Source organism: Poecilia formosa, unplaced genomic scaffold (genome assembly GCF_000485575.1).
Source record: "Poecilia formosa unplaced genomic scaffold, Poecilia_formosa-5.1.2 Scaffold14, whole genome shotgun sequence".
In the NCBI taxonomy this organism is placed as follows: Eukaryota; Metazoa; Chordata; class Actinopteri; order Cyprinodontiformes; family Poeciliidae; genus Poecilia; species Poecilia formosa.
In genome coordinates this window covers 1,263,342-1,282,354 of record NW_006799953.1, presented here as the reverse complement: position 1 = coordinate 1,282,354, position 19,013 = coordinate 1,263,342, and the positions used below count along the sequence as shown (strand labels likewise).

The window sequence follows — 19,013 nt, the reverse complement described above, 5'->3', positions numbered from 1 at the left end:
TTTTTTTTTTTGCTTGTAAGGACTGATTGAATAAATAACATGAAATAACGGGTAAATGTGAGCATTTATTTAGTGTCAGCGGTACCTAGTGTGGAAATTTAAACGATTAACTTCAAATCTTAGCTCCAACTAGAAAGTTACTTGCAAAAACATTGACCTTTTTACTTACATTTAACAAACATCAGTGTATTTTAATGAGATTTCATGTGACAGAAAAGTAGTGCATAATTGTGAAGTGAATCTAAATCTAATGCTGCACACAACAGTCCTTAGGTGTTACATGGAGGTGGCAGCATCATGCTGTAGTTTTTGTCCAGGCTGGCTGAGCGTAAGAAGTTTTGCAATGAAGCCTCAGCAAAAAATTTCTTCTTCTACTGTAGATATGCAAATCTGGCACAAACACACAGAAAAAGACTCGCAATCGAATCAAAAGGTGGTTCTGTTTGACAATTATCCACCACTTTGAGCTGGTCTGTTCACAACAGGTTAACAATACAATGAAGTTTGTGTCAGTTTGGTATAAATGCTTTTGTAAGGCGCCATAACAGAATAACACTGGTATCTCTAGGTTTATTGTTAATTTATATTTCAATTATCTGATCCTAACTTTAATCTTTAACACTCAGTTTTTTATGTGTTAGTTTCACACACACACACACAAAGGGATGAATGCAAAAATCCTCAAATGAAATGAAATGGAAAATGTACTCACAAGAAACTTCCACAGCACAGCAGATGTGCTGCCATAACAGTGAACCCTTTATGTTTCTACCAGTGTTTCTCCTACTTGGCTTCACCGTCGATCGTGAGAACAAGGCACCGGTAGTTTGAAAAAAAAAAAAGAAAAGCAGAATAATGCCTTCGCACCCTTAAGTTACTCCCCCTTCTAGAAGTGTTGGTCATGCTGACTGAGGAGAAGCTGCAACAATCTTTATAGGAAGCTAAAAAAAAAAGAGGTACTGTGGTGGTTTATGCTCCTTTGAGGTGTGGCATGTTTGAAGAACAGCACTCTGCAGAAGAGCTCAGAAATAGTTTACGCTTGGCGGATTTCTCTGAGGTTCGACTCCGCCGAAGAGCGTTTGGATGGCCGTCGGCCGCCCGGCGAGTTCAGTTCAATCTTTGCAGGTTCGGGTTTTAGAAAGATCTTAAGTTTTCACATTAACGTACTCTCATACTGTACACCACTTTAAAACGATAAATACACCCACACATAGATACCTCTTACTTGGTCCTTGGTTTGCTCAGAGACTAACTGAATAAAAAAAAAAAAAAAAAGGAAAAATAATAATAAAAAAAAGTCTTATTTTTCACTTTTACATCTCAGTGTAAAAACGTTCAGGTTTGGTCGTCGAGGAGACGGAGGCAGAGAGGTTTAACCCTGCTCCAGGCTCTCAGTGTTCACTGCAGAGTAAGTGGGCGCCGTGGCCTGCCGAGTGAAGAAGGACGCGGCTCTTTTTGGCTTTAAGCGTTTGATTTCTTTGCCTGAAAGACAAAACAACAGAAGCTGGAAAACGCTCCTCTCGCTTTTATTTCATGTTTATTTCGAGGACTCACCGTTATCCACGTAGCTGATGGTATTGAGGGAGTGGACCCGGCTGCACACGACGCTGCCCTGCCTTTGCAGCATCCCGCGGCGCCCTCCGCGGCCGTTCCTGGTGCCGGCTTCCTGTCTGGCGGGCTCCTGGGGAACGCCCGGCTCGTTGGCGGCGCCCCCCTCTGACGTAGACATCAGCTCCACGCAGAACTCGATAAAGCCGCTCATTAACTCGGCCTAGAAAAAAAAAAAAAAGATTATTTTGTCAATGTTTTTTTTCCCGCACAATAAACACCAGCTTTAATCTCCATTTGATCTGAAACGGGGAAGCAGAGGCGCATAGCGGTCATGCTGGCGTCGTCGGATTGGACCCAAGTGTGATTATGATTTGCTGATGTTATGTAAGGCCCCTTCGCCATCTGGTGCTCAAACAGGCTTTTTCCATCGCAGCTTTTGATGATGTAAGACCACTGCACCCATCACCCTCTGCAGCAAAAACTGAAAATACACCCTTTCAAAAGTATTCACAACACTTAAAATGTTTACTTAGGGCATCGTAGTAAAGGGGGTCTGAATAGAAATGCATACCACACTTGACACCCTGTAGGCTTCCATTTATGCATTATTTCCTGATTATCACCAGCAGCGTCAGGTTACTTACCTCTGTTTTTCAGTTGCGAGTAAACTAACGGGTTTCTATTTCCAGTCCAGTAATCAGATTAGCTACTATTATTATTTTTTTTTTTTGCAATTTTATTCAGAAAAAACATATATTTTTATTTTCCGAAGCAAGAATTTGGTGCAAAACCAGTAAGTGGTGGAGAGAAAAAACTGGTTTAACAGGAAGTAGTAGAGGAAATGCTGCTTTCAAACACAGCTGATTCGCTCTGATTGGTACTTTTTATGTTGAGGCGCTGAGGGGGCAACTAATAACGTAACTTATAAAATCACAATAGGAAACATTGACGTTTGTGTTTGTAAAGGGACAAAATCCAGAGGAATTCAAGGGATGTGGATATTTTAGAAAAGATCGTTTGATTATTTTACCATATTCCCCCGAGTTCTTACTTGTTTTGAGTAAATCTTCAGCAGTTTGTTGACGGGAGTGCCGTCTTCCTCCCCGTCAAACTCCAGCCACAGGATGTGCGAGTCCCCCTCCTCTTCGGGGCGACTGTGGTCCCACGAGAGCTCGCTGAAACGCAGCCCGAGCAGCACATGCTGCAACGAGACGTGACCGGCAAGAGGACAACTTTTCACGAGAAGAAGTAAACAGCTAATAACTGTCCGACTGCGCCCAACGTTAGCAATATTTCCCCCCAAAACAAGAGAAAAGGCAAAGAAAATTCACCTTCTCCTTCACGTCCATCACATAAACTCCGTCCAGGCAGATCCCGACACTGACAGCTTTACGTCTTCCTCGTTGGAGGATGCCTTGAACTGGCTTGTCAATCTCCCCGCAGAAAAAGGCGCACCTGATGGTAGATTTAGCGTCAACGCGAGAAAACGAAAGAAAAAGTGGCTAACACAACAGCTCCTACCCGTAATAAGGCAGAGTGTGACACATGCTGAGGTACTGGTGCAGGAGCTGCTGCGGCTCCGGAGAGCCTCCAGTGGACTTGCTGATCTTTCCGTACTCCTCGGAGAGTTTCTGCTCCAGCTCTGCCTGGCGGCTCGATTTCCCTCGCAGGGTGGAGAAAAACCCTCCGCTGCCCACGGCAACGTGAGCCGGCACGAAGGAAGGCAGCTTCTTTTCCCTGCGCGCAACAGAGGGCAAAGGTGAAATTAAATTCTACCCCTGTGAGACAATTCACTGCTGAATCCAACAAGAACAAACGTATTCCTGGGTCTCATTTGTTTTTGTTTTGTTTTGTTTTACTGTGGAAAAAAGTGATAATTTGCTTTTGTGGTGTCAAAGATATATTGAAATTATTTTACAGCAAATACTCTTGGAACAGGGTTGTCCCTGTACCATTTATCATTTATCATCAAATAGATTTTTTGATTCATCGTTGTAATGATAAGTTTCAGATATTGATGGTAAATAAAATAACAAAATAAATGTTATCTTTGCCATCTCTCAACTGCTCCGTGGGAGTGAATAAATATCAGTGAATTCAATAAAATACGATGAAAAACAGCCGCTGTGTGCAGTTTAGTAATTTAAAATCACACAATTTTAAATAAAATTGTGTGAAATAAAATGGGAAATAAAATTCCCATTTTATTTAAAATGGGAATGTTTTTCAAGAACAATATTTGTGTTTCTGGTGCAACGAATGCTACGCCATGTAGTCACAACCATCCTGTAAAAGTAAAAACTGATGCTTTCCAAATTAGAGAAGAAATCTATTAACTGGTTGATGCATTTTTTTTTTTTTTATTTAATAATGGATATATGCTTTGACTCTCATACACAAACATTAGCAGGTTTTTGGTGACGTTCTGAAAGGAAAATTGGAATGAGACCTGAAATAAAACTGTTATTGGCTGGTAAAACCCTGACCGGTGCATCGCCATTTAAATTGTAATAAAGTTGGTAAGGCTTCTCTTGACGTGACGACCAGAACCAGAGACAAACTGCATGTTTTAGAAATTATTCTGTGGCACATTCATCTGATCAGATTCCACACGGCAGCAGCTTCTGAACATCGGTCCTTAAACACAAACCAACAGATCAACTTACCTGATTTTAGTGGTGATCTGCTGGCTGTCAAGACCAGGCCCCTCTTCAAGAGCGAGGGACAAGGCGCCGAGCCCCGCCCAGTGCTCCGGGTCGCACGGGTACCGGCCAGAGAGGATGTTGCTCCTGGCCTCCTCGTAGAGAAGTCTCAACACCGTCTCATCTTTAATCTGTGGAGGAGCAGAGACGCAATTAGTGTTTTCTAACGCAACGGCGAGCTTAAGAGCTTCGTGCAATGAGTAGCAGTTCCCAATGAACGCTTCGCAGTGCGGATGCTACCTGCAGCTCTTTAGATTTCGGGTAAAACACGTTGCGCCTGTACTGCAGATATGGTTCATCTGAGGAGAAAAGAAAAAAAGAAAAGAAAAGAAAAGTAGGAAATAAGGATGCGTCAGTGTTTACTGGTTTTTAGGTCATTTAATTTGACACTTAACAAGAGCCTCTCAATTCAGAGTGGAGCACCGAGGCTACAGACAACTCAACCCACTCAGTCCAGGCTGACAACCCTCGAGTGTGGGCAGAACGTCCTACACAAAAATGAAAAAAAAAACAACTTTCAAAGCAATTAAATACTCCCTTTGATATCCTTGGTGGTGTTTTTAGCCGTTGCCGTTCCCTTTTTCTGTGACTTGGAGTTAACACATGTGAGCTTTTCCACTTTGATTGCTAATAACCACGAAAAAGACAAAAACAAACAGCAAACTGAGTCACCGGCTCACAGCCGTTTAGAGACGAGTAGCACTTCAACAAAAGTCTGCTGTGTGATGTGTGGTCTGTTTGTGAGAGATAACAGCTCTCTGGTGTAAAACTCTGAGCATAAAACTCTAAACAAAAACTCTGTGCATTGTGCACATCTGTAAGAACTACTTTAATTGCACCAGGATTGTTACAGTGGGAAAATAATTATTTGCACAGGTTTGCAAGACAAAACAAGTCTCTAAATTCTATTACAGTTAAACTTTAATGTGAAGAAGCACAATATAAACCAACAAAGGATTTTTTTTAATTTAACCTTAAATGTAAAATTGATATATATATTTTTTGAACACTTACTCAATTTCTCTGAGTGTGTTCTTCTTTTAACAATTTTTTTTTTTGGGCTGCATACTCCAGTTAACGATTAATCCGTTACTAAATTAGTTAATTATTGTTTCAATAATTGATTCTTCACAAATGATTGTTTCAGCTCTAGTCCACAGCATTCAGTCATGAAAGCTGATGCTCAGCTATTTTATCTCTACACATTAACCTAAGTGGCACGCTTAGCATTAGCATGCGAAGCTGGAGTACGTGTGGAAAGTACTTGTGATCTCAGTGTTAAATGGCCCCAGGCCATTAGTATATTCCAAATAAGACCCTTTGTGCTGCTAATCCCGTTCAAGTTCCCACCTTGTGAAATGTCGTCTTCCGACGCGTCAGTGAATCGATACAGCAGATCCTGCCACTGCCTGCACAGCTTGTACGGCTGATGCCTCGCCTTCAGCTGCAGCTCTGCAGAATAAAAGAAAAGGCGATCCAGTTAGTTGTGTTTTGAACTTATTAGAAGATGACAGGATGCCCAAATCATTAAAACAAACAAACAAAAAAAAAAGGGTTCTTACCAAGCAAAGGAGAACAGAGCCAAAAGGCAAAAGTATCCGGTGCGGACTCTGGGATCTGCAGGGCTTCACGAACGCTACGGCCCAACTCCTGCACGGAGACGCTGCCGAGCCCTTCCATGGATAAGTGGACGGCGCTCTCACCAAACAAATACACCAGCACGTCCTGAGCTGTGGGAGACACATGCAAAAAGTGGTTCACAACAGCACAATACAGGCTTTTCTATTCTTAATGATCTCAATAGACTTTGAGGCAAAACAAAAACAAAATAAAAAGAGGAAGGAGATAATTCATTCCTCCCTTACCACGGGAAAGTGTTGCGGAAGAAGCCACACTTCCTCTTTGCGAATGATCATCAGACAAATCCGCAGGAAAACTGCAGTTGTCACCCTCCATCTTTTATCTGAAACACAAACGCCAATACTTAGAGCAGGTAGGACATTTAGACAGCAGCAGAGCCACAGGTTGCAGACCCCTGTGATATATCAACAAAAAGTTATACATACATATGTGATGTGGAAGGAAAATAATGGTATGATATATATAGAGAGAAAGAGAGTACAACAAAACTGCAAACATAACTGGCAACCTAAACTTAAATAGCAGAAAGAAAAAGATAATTAATTAGAGAAGCAGCCATGAGGCACGTTGTGACTCTGGAGGAGCTGGGAACGTTCACAGCTCAGGTAGGAGAACCTGTTGACAAGTATTATTTACATCTTCCTCCTTTAGGAGCTGGAGAGTGCAGATTGGGAAAGGAACGTTTTGTTTTGTTTGGTCTACCCTTGAATTCACTGATGGGTGTAAATACAGATTTCACCCCTCCAATGTGTGTTTTAATAAACACAAACCTTAGCAGCGCCTTTAAAATGTAGATAATAGCATATATTATATGACCATATTATTTAATACGTATGCTAAAATAAAGCAACTGTCCTTACTGGCAGTCAGTGTGTCGCCTTAAGGGATCCTTACTGGGAATAATTCAACGTACTGGGCGACTGTGGTTGGCCCAAAATTTCCATTCTTCTGTTTTTCTTTCCGTCTGCTTTGTTTTTGTTTTGTTTTGTTTTTTTTAACTCAAGCAAATTTGTGTTTGGCAAGTTTCTTAAACGTCTAATGCCTTTACAGACAGAAAGGGGAAGCTGTCTCAAGGACATTAGTTGATTCCCTGCCCAGGTCTAACAGGAATGACAGCCTAACAGATAAGGGTTTCGGGGGGAAAAATCCATCATCACCAAATCAAATTACCGTTAGCTAATGCTAGCTCAGAGACGAAACAAGTTGCTATGTTAACAATTTAAACACCACCACCTCAGAGTGACGGGTTTTGCTTTTACTTTAGTATGTTATGTTATGTTATTCAGGAGCTACTTTGCCAATTTGAACACTTATCTCTGGCCCATCAGCTAACTTTCAATGTTCTTTCCTGCAGTCTGTAGAAATAAACAGACGTTCCGGTCACCTACCTGTATTATGGTAAATTCACCTTCACTCGCTGCGTTTTCCTGGGACAAAATTCTGATATTGTAACAAAAACTGCTAAATACATGAGTCAACAAGCAGTTCGTTGCTGCGGTGTTTTTCCAGCGAGGAAGGGTTAGCCAGGCGCCCGAAATTAGCTTTCCGGGCAGAGAGTGTGTGGTAGCTGAACGATTCGATCATTTTGACCGGTTCCTCATCAGGGCGCGTTGTGGTTGATATCAAAAGCTCTTAACCTCAGCAGGACGGAGAAACTTTTAAATACGAATACTTTATTGAAGTGACTTATAGCAAATGTCTACCTCCATGGTGATTTATACTTTCCCTTTTGTATAAATGAGCGATATGTTTATAGCGAGGCCAAAAAGATTTAATCCCGAAAACAAATTGAAAGCTAAAGAGCGCGCAGTCGTCACCTTACGTAATGGGTACGTCATCGTCACTGAAATCCATCAAGGAGATTATTTTGTTTTTTTATCCAGGCAAGTCTTTGTTGATCCGTCTACAAATGAGAGATTATAAGCAAAATAAAACCGTGCAAACACAATAGAGACAAAATGAATAAAGAAATAAATAATAAATAAATTTATTATTATTATTATTATTATTATTATTATTATTATTATTATTATTATTATTATTATTATTATTATTATTATTATAAAAACAACCGATTGAACAACAAGCTATTGAATTGTAATTAGATAATTAGAGAGCAGTTTTTGCATATTTGAGACAAAAAAAATGGCAACTTGCAGAGGATAATGGCTTACAGCCATCCTGGACATTGTGCTAGTCCATCACAGGACAAAGCATGCACCATGTAAATAACCTAACATGTATGTAGTTTGTTATACTCTGAGAAAAGCCACATATGTCCATGGAGACCATGCAAACTGTGGATTCAAAACCAGGACCTTCTTTAAGCAAGCCAAAAGTGCTAACAACCCCACCACTATGCAGTCAGTAATAATACTAATTAATATTATTTGTTTTTTATTACTAATAGTTGTAGTTGTAGCAGCCATTAATAACATTTCCACAGACTGAAAAACAAACTTGAAAAAATAAGATCCATATTCAAAGAACAGAACATCCAAACTCTTAGGGGTTTTGTCAAATTGTATGCCACAGAATTGTTTACATTTTCGCTTGTTCCCTCCACCTGACACAGGTGAGTAAATGCAAAGTTCAGCAGGATGGGGATTACAGCTGTAAATGGGTTTAGCAGCTTTAACAAAGGTGTCAGGACAGGGGACACACTTGATGGCTTTAACTGAATTACTGACACCGCTTAATCAATCTTCTTAATCCTATTCCTTCATGAGAGAGGAGAAGCAAGGGCAGAGATGCAGGCCAGAGGATTCGCCATGAAGAGAAATGTATTACAATACTCGAATGTGCTTTATTTATGTTAGAAAAAAAAGGAAAAGGGACGCCACGCCATAAGGCATTTAGTAACTTCAAACTTTAATAAGTCATCTGTTAAATTATGTCATAGTCCTGTTACGCAGCAGAGCATTGCGCCTCATGTCTCTCTACGGTCAGCTTTACATCTCTGTTTTCATAAGTCCACAAAAATCATCTGTGTACACTGCCTCATCAAATACTGATTTATTGCTTTTGGTCGTAAGAATGCAAATGGTAGATCACTTTCAAAAGCAACAAACAAATACAGTACAACAGTGACGGGTTACCAGTCACGGACAGGTCGCAACAGGAAAAAGTAGAAAGGAATTTAAAAAAGTGGTACTTTATTTTGACAATGTATATTCCTAGAAAATTCTTTGGTTTTTTTTATTTTTACTGTAACTTTTGTGATTCTTTTATTTGTACTGAAGGTTCCTGGGTGGAGTTTTAATTTGAAGACCATTCTGAATTATCTGGCATCGTCAAACTGACAATAAAAAAAAACCCACTCTCTAATCTTGTGAGATTCATAGACATTTGTTTGTTTGAATTGCCCTTTTTTTTAAATTGAAATAAATAATGATCTCTGTAAAAATTATTTACATGTCTATACAGGGTGTGCGGTTTAGTTTAGGCGGGCGCAGTGGTCGTCTCTCCGGCTGTCCCTTCTTCCACCTTGTTTTTGAGCAGCAGGAACGTGAGCACAGGATCGAGGTACTCCATGACGGTTTCCTTCACTCCCTTCTCCAGCAAGTACCCTTCGGTTTCGATCTCCGTGTTCTCCTTCCCGGCCACTGCTTCCATGGCAGTCTGCAGGAAGCGCAAGCTCACCAGAACGGAGCCCTTAGGCGGGGAACGAAACAAAGGAAGGAATGAGAGGCTGGCAATGTAAATATCAACTCAACCTGCTGCAATAAGGGACTTTGTTTCTTATTTACCAATTAACAGAAAGCCAGAGGTCAATGGAAACACCAGTTTAAAATTAGCAGCAGTCAACTTAAAAATTTTCCAAGTTTACCTGCAGGAGGAAGATGGACAGCACTCCAGCTCCAATGGTGTTCATCAAACCCATGTAGTAGTTGACCAGGGCCTCTCTGCAGCCTCTAAGGTAGATGTTGAGCTCCTCGGTTTGGTAGTCGTAGTTGTAGTGAGCTGAGTTGTTGGTCAGGCGATACTGGATGCATGGTCGCGGAGAGCTGGGGTTGCAGCAGCTGAACGGGACTCCATCCACCAGGTAGCGTCCGTCTACGTTGCTCTTGATGCGGCTACAGAAAGACGTAAGAAACCGCTGCCTCAGGAAGAGTTCTCTATGGATACGTCTTCATGGGGAGCTCTTTTGGTCTCATCTACTTACTTTTTCACTTCCGTGGAGCTGAAGTCAAGGTAGCGGTTGCTGATCCACTGGACCTCAAACCAGTCCCTGAAGTCATTGTTCCCGCAGCACTGGAACTCCATCTGTAAGCGGTCGATGTTCTGCTTCTGGAAGCAACGGCCCGGGGTGTCCGTGTCCTTGTAGAAGCGGATGCCATTCCGCAGGCCGGCTTTCAGCGAAGACTCCAAGCTGCCCTTCATGGCATAGCTCATGATGATGGCGAGCAGCATGAGGACGGTGAAGAAGCACGAGACAGCGAAGTAGGGCTTCAGGAAGTTCTTCCAGCGAGGGAATCGGCCGGCGTCCAAGGCGTCCTGACAGATCTTCGAGGCAAAGTAGTTGATGCCCAAAGACGCCAGCCCAACAATCATGAGGGTGTTGGGCACGATATGTATGTCTGTGTTAGCCATTACCTGAAAGTCGGGCATGCAAAATACAGAAAATGTGAATTCACTAAGTTAGGTTTCTTTGATTATGAATTCTACATCATAAATTTATGTGCACTCATTAATAAAAAACTATGTGGAAAATATGCTACTGGTTCCATGTATCCACAAAGAGATGATGCATCACAATGCAGTGAACTGTTCGACTGAGGCAGTTCATTTCTGATTTACTGAAGTCATATTCAATTGAAACAATGCAAACTACTTTCACTGTTCTTTTTAAAAAATTATCTGTACACATAACCTTCACACCTTTCTTTTTTTAAAACTTTTTTCAAAACATTGAAGTGAGATCATAACTGCTGTATTTTGACCTTAAACTCGCTCATGTGCTCTGCAGCAGCGCTGGAAGGGCTTTAACATCAGTTTACCACTGGGTGGTGCTATAAAAAGCAATAGGGATTTTTGCTCTTAAATGAGTGAAGAATATTTAGGCTCCTTTGTTTCTGCTTTCTTTTGTGTTTTCTAGAAAACTTTTGAATTTTTAGCTCAATCTTTGTCCCATCAGACCATAAAACATACCAGAACATCCAAGTGACCAACAGTACTTGTAACACAGTCGACATTTTCTTTCTTTACTTTGCAAATCCGTGCAAAGTACTATGTAAAAGTACATGTTCTAGTTGATAAAAGATTTAAAAAAATTAAATAAGCTCAAATAAAAGCACACTGATTTATGTGAGGAAAACATGACAGCCTTCAGAATAAGGGATTAGTTTGACCGAGACTCTGATTTAAGAAATGATTAGTCAGGATCCAAAGTGGGTCAAAGGTCTGTAAACCTTTGCAGGTTCAGAGTTAATGATGTTTTGTGTTATATTGACCAATTTGTCAAACTACAAATATATTCCCAAAGTCCATGATGATGTTTGACAAATGTTTTGATACTTTGCATCAGCAATAGTATCCTAAAACTTGCACACAAAAAAAGTCCAAAACTTGTTATTTTTGCATCATACCAGAAGTTACAGCTGTGATTTCATAGGTTAAAATTCTAATACAGACAAACATAAACTCCATAATAGTTTTGCATTTCATATCAATAACTCCTTCAATAAAGCTCTAAATTAAATGTTATGATTTCAGCTAGTAATGATGCTAAACATTATATAATAAAAAGATACCAAGGATTTGACAGGCATCACAGCAAATACCTCCGCTCTTCTGCGCAGCTCCGTTTTCAGGAGGCACCCCAGGGTAAAGGTCGTGGCCCCGGCAACCGTGGCACACCAGGACAGGAGCCACAGTCCCTGTGCCAGCTTCACCCGTTTTTGGAAGGGGAACTTCATCTTCATGACCACCATGGTTGCAGCGCAGGGTTTTGGGGGGATCCGAGTCTCACCGGGGGAGAAGGGGAAGGAGAGCGACGAGCCAGCGAGAGACGATGCTGTGTTTTGTCTGCGAGGCGAGAGAAGAGTTTAGAGTTAATAGACCCCAAAAGTCTCAGGGTGAAGATGAATTTCAATAAAACTGAAAGATGACAACTGAGCTGCACAAAAAGAAAAATACTGAGAAATTTAGAAAACCTCTCTCCAGATCCTGTAAGATTAAAAACTTTTTTTTTTGTTTTCAACATCTCCAGTGGTGTCACCTCAAAATAAACAGATGTGAATGCCCCAAAGTTCACCTTATTGGTCTCCACAAAACGTCGTGAAAAAGTCCAGTTCTCCGCTGACCACCGGACGTCTTCCTGTGTGCCACACAGTGGATTTGGCACACTGCATGGTGGGAGCGTCTTACTGCTAATGCCTACCTATCCTATTAAACCGGTCTGTGGATCCAGGCCAATGTCTGCTCAGCACACATTACTCACACACTGGGACGGGAACGACGAGCCTTATCGAATCTGACAGGAAGATATTCTTACTGAAGTCATTATTTGTGAAAACACTCGTGCTTAGGGACATAATTTTAAATATCTTTATTCTATAAATCTAAATAAATATGAGGCTACTAGAAATAAATCAGACATGTAAAATATATAGATTCATTCTGAATTTTGCACAGAGCAAATTTGTATGATTTTCCTTTCAATATTTTCAACTATAATGGAGCACTGAAGGTTTGAGGGGCAATAAATTACTTGTATTGTACTTGACAACTTTTACTAAGATAAAATATTTCTGTTGCCATAACCAGTGAAGTAGCAGAGTATTAGTAATGATTATCTTCTAATGCTACCGAGGAGTTTAGAGAGACAAATATAACTCTCAGCACAGCATTAATAGGCTCATAACATTGCCTACACAGAATACCTATCACTCTGATGTTAAATGTAAATATAGAGAAATGAAAACGTTTTGGAAACAGAAACAACTTTATTTTATTTTTTTCTGTTTAATATAGAGTCAATTTTTTTTATTAGACTTTTTTTACATATAAAGAAAAAAGAGAAAGGTAGGTTGTGATAGTGAAAATAAATAGATTTTTGTTTCACAGCAGAGTAGCTGACTACTCACTGATACTGCAAGATGTTTGTCGTGTTAATCAGAGAAACAACCTGGGAAAAGAAACTGTCTCTATGGCAGCCGGTTTTTGCAGATAGCACTCTTTAGTGTCGACCTGAATGTAACTGTCTGAACAAGTTGTGTCCAGGATGTGTGGGGTCTGTCCTTTTCCGGATCCAGTCATATTCATTCACATTCTTTAGGTAGATTTACTACCAACATAAAGTTGGCAATAAAGCAAAAGTAGGTCATATTGTTCATTTCAACATTTGACTGTTACGTTCAAGTAAAATTTAGGTTGTAAAATGTAATAGCTAACATTTAATGCTCTCCAAAAAAATTTTTTATAACATAGTTAGAAAACTACAAGTTTATTCTTTTAGATTCAATTATATTGATTTGTGTTGGTAACCTAAGTATAAAGAAATAAAACAAATGCAAAAAGTACATACTGAGTCTAACTTATTTGCTTTATTAGGTGGAATATAGACGTACCTACATGTGTTGTGATCAGGTGTTTTGACAAGCTAATCCAGTATTGTCACAGTTTTACTGTTCATGAAGGTACAAAGAGGTCGCATAAAGACAAAATACTATAAATACATACAAACATACATGCAAACAAGATGGCGTCTACAATTTCATACAGCACAGAGAACACAAAAATTTAGAAAGCTATCCCTAAACATCCGACATAATATTCTGCAACAAATTAGCCAGCGGAGCTGAATCCAAGCTGCACCGCGGTGGTTCGATGTTTACACCGTTTTATCGCACTCCTGTTACTGTTATTTCAAATCCATTAATCATACATTATTTAAAAGAGGACTGGGCGAAAAGCTTTGATGCTACACCGGAATAAATATTATAGGTAAGTTTATGAAAGAAGAGGAAAAAGAATCTGCTTTGTCGCTGGGATTGTGATCAGTTCAACAACATGCTAGTGACGAAGGGAGTGGAAGGCTTGTCATGAAACACAATGAAAAGAAAATGAGATACAATTAGAAGTTAACTGGCAAGGTACCTACTAATTTACAGTTTATTATAAAACATAAATACATTAGCAAGCGTTTGAAAACTCAATCTTCAGCAGCTTTTTAGTTTAGTTTTGTTTCGGTTTTTTACAGTGCACAGTCAGAGCTGAGTTCGCTCCCCTTTCAGGACCTCCTCCGGAATCTCCCCGGTCCAACCGTGCATCTCAAACCTGGCCGGGTCTCTTCTTTCACCCGACGTCGGGTCGCATATGAAGTGATTGAGCAGCTGTTCCGCCGACCGCAGGCTGGCTAGGATGCAGTCTTCCTCGGGCGCTCTGCTCTTTACCAGCCTCCTGATGACCGTGTCCCTGTCACTGCTCATTCGCCAGTGATGAATGATCTGATTGTCGAGGTCCTCGAAGGCTTCGTCAGCTGAATGGTGAAGGCAACGCGCGGCCTCTGTTCCTCTGAGCTCTTCGTCGTGGCGTATCAGAGGTATTTCTTCTAGGCTCGCAGAACGGATGAGGATGGAAGACTTGACATTTGGACTTGTGGTGATCCTGTAGCTCTCCTCCTTGCACATGCCGTCAGACAGATTCTTGAAGCCGGAAGGTAAAGTGTTGGCGTGGGACGACGGGACGAACTCGTTGTGAATGGTGAACTGAAGATGGGGTATCTGCAGAGGGCGCGGAGAGTGTCTTCTCACTAGGTCCTCATTTCCCGACTCGCTGTCTTTGTCCATGTCCGCTTCTTCCGGCCTCCATGCCTGACCTCTGTTTGATCCCGTCAGTATGAGGCGTGGGGTCTCCTCTCCCACCTCGGACCAGTCGGATTCCTCCTCCTCTGGAACCGACCCCAAAGCCTGCTCCGGTGCAGAGGTGGCTTCTTTCCCATAGTTGTGGCTGTCCATGAACTGAGCCGGTGGGGGGGCGATTGGAGGACTCATCTGCGGCAGTGCGTCACCAGAATGAGAGTGTGGGTTGACTTGATGCGGCCCGGCTGTTGCCTAAAGTGAACAGAGGTTGAAACTTAATCGGTTATAGTGCCTTGCTAAATTACACCACTTTGACCTTCTCACATTTTGTTACTTCATAATCACAATCTCCGGTGTTTTGCTGTGATTGACCAATACAAAGTAGTGCTTGACTGTGAGAATATTACATGGTGTTTACCTACAGAGGGTTAAAAAAGACAAAATGAAACAAATATACACATTGTTAAACAAGTACTTAAATATACCATGAAATAAATAAAGGTTTGATTGAAATAATTAATTTGATGGACAGCTTATATATTAAATATGTAAAAAAAACAAAAACATTGAAACGCAAAACTATACACACACACACACACACACAGACAGACACACACATATATGTACATACATATATAATGTCCATATAATTATTTAATAGTTCCTGTTCCTGCAGCTTCACCCTGAAATAATCTAATCTGTCAAAACTGCACCTCAAAGTCTAGAGGTGAGGATAAGGGCATGGCTAACATTCATTTGTTGATCGGTTATTACAAGTTCCTATAAGTAAAAGCCGAAAACTCTTTTCCTATCACTCCACAAATATGTATTACTTTGTATTGTTTGGATACTTGACAATGTACTGTTACACCTTATCAAGAAAATATAAAGTTAAACAAAAATCAAAAACTGAAATCAATCAATACAATTCATATTTTATTGTACTGTGCCCACTTTTAGTAAATGCGTGTGTGCTTTGAATGTGATGATAAAGGCAAACATCTCACGTTTATTTCTTCCATGGTGCTGGCATACTGAGCGTCACTCAGTTGCTCTGTCAATTCGGAGATGCGCAGATTCAACCTTTCTTGCTCTCCTTCCATATTCTGAAGCTGGTGGAGAAGACAGGGAAAACGCAGGTTCTTCAGTAAGTAAGATAATTGGCCCACAGTACAGCTCACCAAAACATTTAGGAATATGTTAATTGAGGGAGAGTTGCTGCCTCACCACTGAGTGAAGCTTCAACTCTAGACGACTATTGGTCTGTTGTGTGGAGGAACAATCATCACGGAGCCTTAAGAAAAGAGACAGAAGCAGAGTAAAGAACATATATGTGCAACATGTTACCATGCAAGCACAGTCACCACTTTATCAGTTGCACCTTTCCAGTCAGTAAAGTGTTTTACAATTGTGGTAGTTATTTGTATCAGTTGTTCAAAAAAAGGTGTGTAAAACATTCCTTGGAGATTTGAACCCATTTTGGGAAAATAACATTATATCGATATAGACTTGCTGTCAGTCCATGACGTGGATCCCCAGTTCCACCATGACCTAAAGCTGCTCTTTTGGATGGAGATTTAGTGCCTGGGGAGTCACGTTTGCCCATGACGTATGTAATGTGCCGGTTTGATGCTATGAAGCTTACCGGAAATTGCCTGCTCTGTAAACTACCATTCTGCACTGCGAAGAGAGAAGTGCCAAGCCAAACAAGATGGCTGTTAATCTTACTTCAATATTTGGAAATGTGGGCCAACAAGAACAGAAAGCCTCCCTTCTGCTGTCATTGCCAAACTACAGGCAAACTACAATCTTAAAATGGCAGAGAAAATCAACACTATTATTCACAACTTCTCCTTCAGTTCGCTTGTTGGTCCAGTTGATATTCTATTGGAGAAATCCACTTGGATGAGAAATCAGAGAAAGCCCATGGATCATTGAAAGGAGATGAGAATTGAGTGGAATTGTGTAGGAAGACTGAAAATGGCTGCACCGTGGTAATACAGTGATGGACATTGGCAGTCTTCATACTCAGATGCAACGGGCCCAGGATGTACCAAGACATTATCTTTATCTCCTTCACACCTTGACACTACCACCACCAGCAGCCTAAACTATCGATGCAAGAAAGGATGAATAACTGCTTTCTAGATAAAACTGAGACTCCCATTACCAGGCAACATTTTCCCTCTATTCTATTGTACACTTTTAATTTGCTTTTGTAAACTGCAACCTTGTTTCCTGTTTCGTGGGAGACAGAGGGGCACCTGGCGTGGTTTTCCATTGCTGTAGCCCATCTGCTTCAAAGTATTCTGCATAGCTTGGAATGAATTTATTAAGTCTGCTTTTGGCTTTGTGTCATCTCGAACCATTCCCCTCTGATGAAGATGTTTTTATTCTGGAGGCACCTGTTAAACCTGCCCATGAGGTTGCTGAGCTCCATGCGAGTCCTCTGAAGTTCAGTTTCCAGGATCTTCTGGCTACTGATGAACTCTTCTCCCAAGCACTCCATCCTCACTGCTGTCTTCAGTAAACTTTGCTGCAGACCTTCATTTTGGTTTTGCAGCATCCTAGATAAACAAAAAGTAAAAGAAAAACACTTCACTAAGTTACCGCCATCACTTTATAACTTTTTCAGTTAGCAAAACCCTGAAGCAGCGATCTCAAACGTCAGTCCTCAACAGCCACAGTCCTGAAACTTTCAGAGGTCTCTCTGCTAATATTAGCTAATTAGCATAGCTCTGTATAGCGTGACTGCATGCTAGTGAGGACGTTTCGCCATTTAATTCAGGTCTGTAAGACAAGAAACATGTCTAAAGGTTGCTGGACTCTGTCCCTTGAGGAATGCAGGTTGAGAATATTGCCCTAAAGGAAAACATTGGGCTTACATGATCCTGCCAAAGTCATGCGATTTTTCCTGTATGGGAAAAGAAAGAAATATGTTGGTGAGATGAAACACATTCAAATGGAAGTACTGCTGTACTGCTAAAGTCTAAAAACTAAAGAGGTTTAAAAAGGACATAAGAATAAAAACCTTTAGTTTGGATGCTGAATTGATTTCCATTACTTTTGTGCATAGTGTCTAATCTATTGTTCTGCTGCAAATAATGTATTTTCCACCATGCCGTGCATGCACTTGCCAGAATCAATAGGAAAACAAATGAGACAAATATTGTTACATAACTTATGTTTTTTTTTGTGACTCTTCCCTAAAAGTGAACAAACTCTAAAGATAGATTGCATGCAGAAGTTTAGACTTGAAAAGTAAGACCATACTTTAACATGGAATGGCCCGGAGAAACTTGTCCGTTCTTCATCCAAACCAGAGGGATTATTTGTGTTGCTGGGGGAATCAGTGCTGACAAGACATTCTGGCTTTCTGTGTGAAGGTGAACTAATAGCAGAATACTCCTTTAAATTATGATGATGATCATCAAGAGTGTTGTGTTCAAGATCACTGTTCAGGCTCAGATCTGCCGGAGATTCAGGGTGATGGTCATGATGAAGATTTGTTTGGTGGTATTCAACATGATGACGCTGAACATCTGGATTGTGATGGTCTCTATGTTGATGACCTGGGGTATGGTAGCTTTCATGGTGAGGACTTGGACTGTGACAGTCATCTTCCTGATGACTAGCTGGACTACAATGAGCTTCATGAACACTGCCTGGACTATGGTGGACTGTCTGTTCATGGCCTGGACTGCTGTGACTTTCATAATGATGGTGTGAATGGTGGGGATCTTCATGATGGTCACCTAGACTGTGTTGCACTTCATGAGCATGGCTTGGGCTGTGGTGGTCTCCATGATGATGGCTTTGATTGTGGTCATCTCCCTGAAGATAGCGTGGAGTGTCCTGATCCCCAAAATCTGGATGGTCTGGATTGTGGTGTTCTTTATGATGATGGCCTGGACTGTGGTCATGTCCATGATTATGACCTGGAGTGTTCTGGTCTCCATAATTACAATGGTCTAGATTATGCTGGTCCCCATGATTCTGGCCTTGACTGTGATGAACCCTGTGGTGATGGCTTGGACTGTGATGGTCTCCATGTTCATGGTGGTCTGGACTGTGGTGGATTTTATGATGAGACTGATGACCTGGAGTGTGGCTGTGGTCAGGACTGTGAGGGTGTTTAGGGTGGAGATGATGGTCTGGACTGTGGAGAGCTCCATGATGATGGTGGTCTGAATTGTGGAGGCCTGTGTCATGATGATGGCCTGGACTGTCGTGGTCTTGATGATGATGACGATGATGATGATGATGATGGCTTGGACTGTGGTGATCTTGGTGATGATGATGGCTTGGACTGTGG

The 19,013-nt window shown here is 41.1% G+C and overlaps 3 protein-coding genes across 3 annotated transcripts in view; all 3 read right to left on the bottom strand.

Moving 5' to 3' along the window:
• frmd8 (FERM domain containing 8) lies at positions 1-7,427 on the bottom strand. Its single transcript, XM_007545862.2, has 11 exons — positions 7,283-7,427; positions 6,119-6,216; positions 5,816-5,983; positions 5,604-5,705; positions 4,494-4,552; positions 4,218-4,384; positions 3,073-3,288; positions 2,883-3,006; positions 2,603-2,752; positions 1,555-1,771; positions 1-1,482 (listed from the first exon to the last, which is right to left on the bottom strand). The coding sequence occupies exons 2-11, from the start codon at positions 6,207-6,209 to the stop codon at positions 1,373-1,375; spliced, it is 1,404 nt and encodes a 467-aa protein (XP_007545924.1). The 5' UTR covers positions 6,210-6,216; positions 7,283-7,427; the 3' UTR covers positions 1-1,372.
• Positions 7,428-8,744: 1,317 nt separating this feature from the next.
• Positions 8,745-12,260, bottom strand: rom1a (retinal outer segment membrane protein 1a). Its single transcript, XM_007545861.2, has 5 exons — positions 12,151-12,260; positions 11,678-11,921; positions 10,060-10,490; positions 9,724-9,970; positions 8,745-9,548 (listed from the first exon to the last, which is right to left on the bottom strand). Exons 2-5 carry the CDS (start codon positions 11,825-11,827, stop codon positions 9,336-9,338), a joined length of 1,041 nt encoding a protein of 346 aa, XP_007545923.1. The 5' UTR covers positions 11,828-11,921; positions 12,151-12,260; the 3' UTR covers positions 8,745-9,335.
• A 1,162-nt stretch (positions 12,261-13,422) lies between these two features.
• LOC103133885 (uncharacterized) overlaps positions 13,423-19,013 on the bottom strand; it is a 7,248-nt gene continuing 1,657 nt past the window's right edge. The window contains exons 2-7 of the mRNA XM_007545860.2: positions 17,972-19,009; positions 17,584-17,612; positions 17,104-17,265; positions 15,926-15,992; positions 15,706-15,810; positions 13,423-14,950 (exon numbers count right to left, since the gene is read on the bottom strand). Coding sequence (XP_007545922.2) covers positions 14,105-14,950; positions 15,706-15,810; positions 15,926-15,992; positions 17,104-17,265; positions 17,584-17,612; positions 17,972-19,009 — 2,247 coding nt within the window. The 3' untranslated portion in view covers positions 13,423-14,104. The remainder of the gene's footprint in view (positions 14,951-15,705; positions 15,811-15,925; positions 15,993-17,103; positions 17,266-17,583; positions 17,613-17,971; positions 19,010-19,013) is intronic.

Coding starts and splice junctions, on each gene's coding strand:
- frmd8 (XM_007545862.2), bottom strand. CDS start 6,209: ATGGAGGGTGACAACTGCAGTTTTCCTGCGGATTTGTCTGATGATCAT. Junction 4,385..4,493: donor CGAAATCTAAAGAGCTGCAG/GTAGCATCCGCA, acceptor GCTCCTCCACAG/ATTAAAGATGAGACGGTGTT. Junction 1,772..2,602: donor TGAAGATTTACTCAAAACAA/GTAAGAACTCGG, acceptor TTTTTTTTCTAG/GCCGAGTTAATGAGCGGCTT.
- rom1a (XM_007545861.2), bottom strand. CDS start 11,827: ATGGTGGTCATGAAGATGAAGTTCCCCTTCCAAAAACGGGTGAAGCTG. Junction 10,491..11,677: donor AGCTGCGCAGAAGAGCGGAG/GTATTTGCTGTG, acceptor CCCGACTTTCAG/GTAATGGCTAACACAGACAT. Junction 9,549..9,723: donor TGTCCATCTTCCTCCTGCAG/GTAAACTTGGAA, acceptor TCCCCGCCTAAG/GGCTCCGTTCTGGTGAGCTT.